Source organism: Sciurus vulgaris (genome assembly GCF_902686455.1).
Source record: "Sciurus vulgaris genome assembly, chromosome: 7".
Classification (NCBI taxonomy): Eukaryota; Metazoa; Chordata; class Mammalia; order Rodentia; family Sciuridae; genus Sciurus; species Sciurus vulgaris.
This window is the reverse complement of record NC_136467.1, coordinates 125,760,757-125,769,704: the sequence shown is the minus strand read 5'-3', so window position 1 is coordinate 125,769,704 and position 8,948 is coordinate 125,760,757. Positions and strand designations below refer to the sequence as shown.

The following is an 8,948-nucleotide window of genomic DNA, read 5'->3' as shown; positions in this document are numbered from 1 at the left end:
GGTAGAGTTCAGTTTTATAAAGGCATTTTCAGGGGCAACAAAGATGAAATGAACAAATTCTGATCCTGGAGTGGTGTGCACTCCCCTGGAGGATGTCATGGATTGTATGAAGGGCTCAAGGCAAGGAACAGTTAGGACCATCGTGGACCAGAGCCCTGGTTATGAAACTTACCTACATACTGGCGGCAACTAGGGAACTTTAAAAGACACTGAAGCCTAGTTCCCACCTAACTTTACTTATTGAATAAGTTTTGGCTGTGGCCTGGGCACGAGAATATTAAGGACTCTCCAGGTGGTTGTCCTAAGTATCCAAGGTGAAGAACAATTGACTCCATGTTCCAAAAACCAAGAAATGTATGTTGAGGACAAGGCAAAGCTTCCAGCAGAAGGAGCTTTCAGGTAAGCATGATTATAACTAATATTACTGAGACATGATTCATTTACCATAAGTCTCACTTTTAAATTGTGCAACTCAGTGGTTTTTAATATAATCATGAGGTTGTGCCACCGTCACCACTATCTTCATGGGATATTTTAAGGATGTGGAGAGGTCTGGTGGTTGCAAGGCAGAGACAGGAGCAGTCACCAGGGAGATTGCTTATTAGTAGCATCCTGTAGAGACAGGAGTCTGATTTGACTTTAGCCTAAGGGAGATAGATGTCACAAGAAAAATGGGAGTGATGATGCTAGATAGCAGGTTATGGCAGCTGCGGACTTTGATAGGAGAGTAGAGGCACCCTGTGTTAAAGTCAGCAGATGCAGCAGCTGTGTGTGGACTTTGGGTATTATGGTGACAAATGGAGATAAGCACACTATTTAGGAAGAAGCCTTTGCAGTATCCTAGGATGAAGGTAGTTGAAAGTGACTGTGAAGTTGTTAAAGTGTTTCAGGAGCTGATTTGGGAAGCCAGAGAGGTAGGGGAAAGGGTCAGTTAGAAGTGACCAAGTGTAGTGATGCTGTTAAGAGAAGTAAGTGGGGGGGGGTCCTGTAGTGGTGGGAGAGGTGTAGAGTGGGCTTATAGACCTGTCTGATTTGAGGGTCAAATGGGCCTAGCGATTCAGATGCCTTAAGTGTTCTCTGGTTGTTGCTGGATTGACCTATGGGTAGCAGATTGATGGGGCTTGTGAGTTGCCCTGGGAGAGTTACAGGATGTGGTCAGAGGAAAGGAGACCTGTCGCTGGCTCTTCGCGGTTCCAAAATCCATGGATATTTGTCACCGCTTGCAGCAACAACTTGCACGGGTCTTATGGGTGGTGGAGCGGGAACTGAGGCACTTCTATCTTTCTCTTTAGTGCACTGCTTTCTTGCTTGTTTATAGAGGATAGAGGAAATGAGGTTTACTTGCTTTGAGAGGAGAGAGAGCCCGCTTATCAGAGAGAAAGAGACTTTGCTTAAGAGAGAAACTTTGAGAGAAAGACAAGCTTTGCTTAGAGCTTAGAGGAAGAGACTTGCTACACCTTAAAGTCCTGCATCCTGTGAACTAAGTGTACGTCCACCCAAGATGCCCTAGTGATGCGTCTCAGTTCTCCGTTCCGCGATCTGCTTTCCGCTGCTGCCCCTACTCGCTGCTGCCGCGTGTGTCTTCTTCTGCTGTTTTCCTGCTAATGGCTGCTGCTGCTTCTGTCTCGCTCTGCCTACGCTTATATCACCTCCAGGAGGTGGAGAGCAGGGCCACGCCTCTTACGCAAAGATTAGGTGAGACGCTCGGAGCAGGCAATTAGTGCTCGAGAACACATGTGCAAACATTGTGTGCGTGGACGAGAAAATCACCTGAGTGTGCTTATGTCAATTAACCTCCTCGCTGCCGATGTGATCAGGCGCCATCCTGGCGCCGCCAACATGACACAGCCCCCAACAGAGACCTGTTTGGATCTTGGAGTCAATGACAGGAGAAGGAGCAGCTAGGAATGGCTGAACCATCTAAGGGTGTTTGGAGCCTGAGCAATTTTAGTGAAGAAGCTACTTCTGAGAGCAGAGGTGGCTGAAATCTGCAAAGGGTTCTTGTAATCTGGTTACTGATGACATGGCCAGCAAGGCTGTACCTGATTGAGGGCAGTGTGCTGGGAGAGTAACAAGGTGTGGCTCTTCAGGAATTGTGTCATGTAAGGAATAAGCTAGAGCCGGCCATAAGGGGTGAGCTTGGGGAGACCTGTGCTTCTCTGTGAGAAGGATCCACTAGGTTCAAAGTGATAGTGGCAGTGTTCCTAAGGTTGGACCACAGCAGTTGCTAAAAATCTGAACCCATGGCATTCATCTAGCTGCCCTTACCTGTGCTTCTAACCTACCCAGGGAATCCTAAATCAGAGGCCCTTTTCTGGAGATTGGGGCAGGTACAACCTGGTGGATATTTCCCAGTGTCTTTGGACTAGTTTAGCCTTAGTCCTGTGCTTGCAGGGAAGTTCAGTGTTAGGCGTACCTCCTCCCTCTGGGCTTGTTTCCTCTTGAGTCAGACATCTGTCCTTATTGGGTGAGTGCTTTTTGTGCAACACCCAATGACAGCTAAACCCCTCTTGAGCAATCTTCCCATAAACCCTCACCTCTTGATCACACCACACCTCCTGATCAGCTGGGACGGTGGCCAGTGTGTGAGCTATGGGGCTGAACGGTGTCACGCTGCTCCTGGCTGGCGTCGTCATTTGTGCACCCCTGGATACCGCAGCTGGTGAGTGCGCTCGTTGTGGGTCTTCATAGCGGGAAATAACTGGCGAATTGAGGGCAGCTGTCGGCTTCCAGGGAGAGTCTATCTTGATAGAGCTTGATAGCTCTGGAGGGGTGCGGAGGGATGCCACAAAATCTCAAGGCCGCTTTTCAGGGTGTCACCCCTCCATCACCTCTCGCATCTGGATCTGTGCTTTAACTTGCTTCCCTCCCTCCCCTCTGAGCCTTGCTCTTTCTTTTCATTTCGAACATCCCGATTCTTTGGACAACGTGGAGTCCCCGGGTCTGCCTCCTGTTTTGCTCCTTTGAGAGATATTCAAGGACCCTTAGAGGTCTGCTTTTCATGGGACCACTTCCCACCAGTGAGGGGGACAGTTTCCAGCACCCCGAAGCCCTGTCCTCTTTCCAGAATCAGCAGCATGTTCTCCCTAGAGTCCTGAGGACCTGGAGTTAGGGGTCTTCCTTTCTTCCTGCCAGGAGCTGGTAGGGACATCCCAGGCGCCCACTGCCTTTCCTGTGGCTGTGGCGCTCTGGCTGCTCCACAGTAAGACTGAGGGAGGTTAGAAACTGAAGACTTTGGCCAAGAGATTCTTCCAGTGACTTCTCTCATCCCCCCTCTAAAGGTCCCCTGGCCTCCTGCTGCCTGGGGGGGCGGGGTCTTCTCCCCTCTTGCACCCCCTCCCTTACCCTACTATGAACTCCAGTGTTCTCCGGGGATCTCTCCATGCCTCCTCAGCTGCCTATCGCACACACCCCACCCTGTGGGTCCTGTTGCCCTCCCCCTCCCTGCATTCCCCTCCTGCCTGCAGTTCTCTGATCTATTTCTAAAGTGTCCGTGCTTCATCTCCTCTCTCTCCTCCCCTGTAAGTCATTGCCTGTGAGGCTCTGTACCCAATGCTGCTGTAACAACCCCCCCCAACTGCCGGCATACCCTTTCCAGGCCCAAATTTTGCTGTTAAAAAAAAGAAAAAAGAAAAAAGATTTTTAGTTGGAGCCTTTTTTCAAGTTTTCTCTCCTCCTCCTCCTTCTTATTCTTGTGTTGAATAACTTATTAACTTTTTAATGAATTTGTCTTTTAATACAAATGTAAAAAGATTCCTACCATTTTAACTACAATTAAATATAAACTTCAAAACTGACTAATAAATAACAAGTTAATTTTTAAACATTTCCAACTATAAGGATATCAAATATAATACAGAATTCAATTTAATGCTGTTACAATATTAAATATAAACTTCTTAGCATTCCAAGAGTATCAAACTGCTCTTCCTACCAAAAAAGTATTTCTCTTAAGCAAGTATAGTACCTCCTGGTGTTGACAGTTTTTAAAAATTAAAAGTAAAGAACTTTCAACATGAATATGATTTGAATACTTCTAAGTCATCTAAAAGTTCTACCTGATTTAGGTAGTAAGTTCATAGTCTTGGCATAAGAAATCATGTCACAGTTTGAATGTTAGAAGTGTACTTTTAAACCATAAGATAAAGAAACTCTAGCTTCATTTAGTACATTTTCTTGTTAGATTTTTTATGTTGCCAATAAGAAACCAGATTTAATGTCATCTTTCTTCAATTAAATAAGAGGACCATGAGATTTCTGTTGATCTGTTTCTTAGCTGATTACTATCAAATGTGCACAGACAGTTCTCATCAGATCTGAGCATTTTCACATGAAGCTAATCAGTTTTCATTTAAATAAAATTAATAATACATGTACACATAGATTAAAACTAAAATAACCATATGTAATCTAACATGGAACATTCAAACAAAAAACTGAGAAAGTAGCCACTAGAAAGAAGACATGCAGGAAAAAAATTAAATGGAGATAATACATTTTTCTTGAATCCTTAAGGTAACTGCTCCCAATGTGTTCAGAACAACTACAGTCAGAAAGAACATATGAAATGTGAAATTTTTCTTTACAGTTGAAATAAATGTGTTTTAAGGAGGGGGGAACAAGGAAATTCCATGTTCTGTAAGTTTTGAAAAATGTAAAGTACCAAACATGGAATTAGTAATTTATCAAAAATTGCACCCCTGATTTTCTTTTGAGGGGAAAAAGAAAAACAATTTTTGAACAAGGGCATGAAACAGACTTCAAATTGAAACTTGCACTAACAATATTGTGTTTTTACTGAAAAATACTACTAGAGATAAAATTAAATTTCAGATATTTTCCACTTAATATGGGCAAAATTACGTGTCTATATAGCAAATATAAACTAGCAATTTATTTTCATTTATAATATAAGGTATTTTAGGAAAAGTTTACTGTCTTCAGTTCTCAAAGTTAAATAGATGTTTTAAATTTTTAATCAATTAATTTTCCATACCTGCGAATTGTGATGGTAGTGTAAAATAAAAGTTTAATTCTGCTGAACTAAAGCTCAAATAGATTCAGATTTCTTATGTTTATGAAAATACCCAAATTTAAACAGTTTTAAATTTTTATAATTTTTAATCAATGTAAAACTATTAAAATAATCACAAGAGATACTTTATATCAGAAAAAAATCACATGATACATTCATGACACTCCACAGTTACAATCAAGAAAATGGTAGTCACCCTAAAACAGAAAGAATTTCTTTCTGTCACCTCCATTCCTTATATAAAATCTTTTTTTTTTTTTTTTTTTTTTTTTTTTTTTTTTTTGCAGTACTGGGGATCGAACTCAGGGCCTTGTGCTTATGAGGCAAGCACTCTATCAGCTGAGGTATCTCCCCAGCCCCCTAAAATCTTTATTTCACATCATCTACATAGAAATATTTATCACAATCTGATAGGTAGAAAAAAATTTTTTTGCCTTCTAGAGCTCAAGTAAATTTACTCAGTCTTCTTAGTATGTTTCCTTTTAACATTATCTGAACCATCAAAGTTTTTGAGACTGATGGACCAGTGCCATTGGAAGATGATTTTGTTCCTCATTTCTTTCATACAATGAAAACTGCTGCCAGCCAAAGAGCTTCTGACTCAATATATCCTCAAATGGAGCACCAGTCACAGAAGAAGTCTCTGTAACCATCATGCTATCATCATGCCACAAGAAAGATGGTACAAAGGAACATAAGATTATGCTTTGATATGGTCAGATGCTTGGTGTGCTGAAATGTGAAGATAGGGGACCCTAGCAGGGTTGTCTTGGAAGGATAGGACATCTTCAGTCATTCATCACCTTCTGGTTTCCAGTCTCCTTTTACCAACTGTTCAAAATTCATGATAATGATACCACCTGCACCTTGGGCCCGTCCAATAGCTATCATGACTAGCCAGCCATTTTTGTGATAGTTTAGCATGTCTGTCTGACTCCACCTACTATTTTCCAAGTTCTGGTCACTTCCTTCATTCCCACAGCCAGAAGTTGAGCAGGTAAAAATGAATAACCCTGGGAAATTAGGTCCCAAGGGCAAAAAATATATAATACACCAGATTGAAGATGCCAGTAAAATATTGGTGTTGTTTGTAAGAAACCTCAGTGGAGACTTCGCAAGTAGTATACCTGATAAAATTCCTCTACCAACCAGTACAGCATAGCAGTAAACCAGTTTGAAAGATAATTCTTCTACTGCTCCCAGCTGATGCTTTGGACCATCACAGACAACAGGTAGTGGGTGAAGTCAAAATAGGGGAACATGGACATGTGGGAAAAGGCCACTGTCAGCTCCTCCCAACTATACCACTCCTCAGTATTTATTCTACAGAATTAAAGTCATAATACTATAGTGATACATGCATACTCATGTTTATAGCAGCATGATTAACAATAGCCAAAGTGTGGTATCAACTTAGACATCCATCATGGATGAATAGAAAAAGAAAATATGGTATATATAAACAATGGTGTTTGACTTGGCCATTAGGAAGAATGAAATTTTTCCATTTTCAGGATAATGGATGGAATTTACCAACATTATGTAAAGCAAAATAAGCCCAATTCAGAAAGTGAAGGGTCATATATTTTCTGTCTTCTGAGGAAGCTCCATACTGATTTCCATACTGATTTCCACAGTGGTCGTACTAGTTTACAATCCCACCAACAGTATAAAAGTGTTGTTCTTTCTCTACATTCTCTCTAGTATTTAGTATTGTTTGTATTCATATTGGCTGCATTCAAACTGTAGTGGGAGGAAATCTCAGGGTAGTTATATGATGCAGTGCAGCACTGTCACTATGTAGATGAGGTGGCGAGGAACGCCCCTTGGACCCTGACATCTGAGTTCCTGGCAGAACACTGGATTGATTTTGTAGCCCATGATGATATCCCTTATTCTTCTGCTGGGAGTGATGATGTCTATAAGCACATTAAGGAAACAGGCATGTTTGCTCCAACACAGAGTACAGAAAGGACCTCCACATCAGACATCATCACCTGAATTGTCCAAGACTATGATGTGTGTGCTCAACAGAACCTTCAGAGGGGCTTTACAGCCAAGGAGCTCAACGTTAGCTTTATCAATAAGAGTAAATACCATTTGCAGGAGCATGTTGACAAAGTCAAGAAGAAAGTGAAAGATGTAGAGGAAAAGTCAAAAGAATTTGTTCAGAAGGTGGAGGAAAAAAGCATTGACTTATCCAGAAACAGGAAAAGTCCTAAGAATTTATTGGAAGTTTCCTGGAAACATTAGGTCCAGAAGGAACCCTGAAACATGCTGGAAGAGAGAGAAGGTCTGATGCTGCAGGCCATCATTCCAAAGCAGTCCCAACATCAGCCCTCCTTGTGAATGCTCCCCTTCCCTCTCCTTCAGATGGACCTTCTCTGGCAAGACAGCCCATCTCCCTGCCCAGCAAATCTCTTTAGGCACAATGCTGCAGCCTTATTGTGGGGTGCAACAAATAGATCACCACTGAAAAGTCCAAATTTGAGAGTCTTTATTAGCTGGCTGGCTGACTGTCTCACAAACACCCCAAAAAATAGCTATTGGGAGAACAGCCCTGAGCACAGGGTTGTAGGGGTTTTTATACCATAAGTCAGTACATCAATCATAAGTGTCTGTTGCTATGATTTAAAATTACAAACTAACATCATGAGATTTAAACTCATTAGCAGGATGGAGAAGTGGGTCAAAATGACCTCACTTAGGTACAAATTAAAGAATGGTTGCTAACATCCAGACAATCACTGTTGACGTGGTACATTGATTAGGAAAAATAAGAATCAAAAAGAGAACAATTTTATATTATATAAGAATTGCCATTTTATGCTGTCAAACATGCTATGCTAAGCAACTGTTGTGGGCACAGAGGTGGGGTGTTCCCACGGGAGAAGCATTTCCTACATGACATGGAGTCTCGGGGTAAAATGGAGTCTGTTTAGTCATTGCCCACATAGCCTGGCCTATACCATTTCCATGGAGTCAAATATGTGAGCCCGTCACAGCCTATGATATCAGTGAGGATAAAGAAGACTAACTTTTCATTCCTCCTTTCCTCTCTTCTCTGTCCCATCACCTTCAGAGGCTCTCTCTTAAATTCCACATTGTGATCCCAACACTAAACTTAAGGACAGCTACAAAAGAAAGACAATTGGGGCAAGAGAAACTGGTAATGGGAGAACCAAAATAGCCCATCCCCTAAGAGACATCAATCACCCACACCAAGGAGGAGGCTGACTACACCTTAGAAGCCTGTTTTGCATCCATCTACTCTCCCCAAGGACTTTGTTTTACTGTTTATGTTCATGTGATCTTGCCAGGGAAATTGTCATTTTTTTAATTAATTTTTTTAAAAAATTAGTCTTTCAAATATAGAAAGTAGAACTAATTTTTTGCCCCTGAGGAGTGGGCAGAAGAAGGTAGTAGTATAATACCCAGAGGCCTTTTCTTCTTGATACACTGTAGTGTCTGCCTTCTGTTTGGAAGCAAAGTGGCTTGCCACATCCTTCAAGCAGTGAGCCATGCTGATGGGTAATTTGGGGGTTGGGGAAAATATTGTAATTTTGGTTTCCTTAAAAAAAAAAAAAAAAGCAATAACTGAGCTAGTCACAAATCCCGTAAATGCACTGCTGGCATGTATGTCAGCATGGCTGAGGGAAGAAGGACATCTGAGCCTAACTTTTGTTACTCCCTGAGGAGTTTCCTGTTATGCCCAGTGGGGTTCATGAGGACACTGATGGAGCTGGAACCAGGCCGTGTGGTATCAATTGCAGTTTTTCTACTGTGTCCACCTTCTCAGAAAACCTGCTGCCCAGTAACTTGGGAGCTCTTGTCAATCTCTTTCCTGCAACTTACCTTTAAAGGAAGGAACAATTTGAGGGATAATGTGATTAGGGAGAGGAGTGGGACAAAA

The 8,948-nt window shown here is 42.0% G+C and overlaps 1 protein-coding gene and 1 pseudogene across 3 annotated transcripts in view; one reads left to right on the top strand and one right to left on the bottom strand.

The window, feature by feature from the left end:
• Window positions 1-264: 264 nt before the first annotated feature.
• Window positions 265-8,948, top strand: part of LOC306666195 (MHC class I polypeptide-related sequence B-like) — a 29,694-nt gene continuing 21,010 nt past the window's right edge. The window contains exon 1 of one of the 2 annotated variants that reach the window (XM_079148134.1): window positions 265-399. In XM_079148134.1, coding sequence (XP_079004260.1) covers window positions 357-399 — 43 coding nt within the window. In that variant the 5' untranslated portion in view covers window positions 265-356. Of the gene's footprint in view, window positions 400-2,533; window positions 2,663-8,948 lie in introns of those variants that run through there. The other variant, XM_079148133.1, reaches the window with a different exon arrangement.
• LOC306666959 (trimeric intracellular cation channel type B-like) lies at window positions 5,355-8,558 on the bottom strand (annotated as a pseudogene). The gene is made up of 2 exons: window positions 8,470-8,558; window positions 5,355-6,358 (listed from the first exon to the last, which is right to left on the bottom strand). The product of its transcript is annotated as a trimeric intracellular cation channel type B-like (transcript).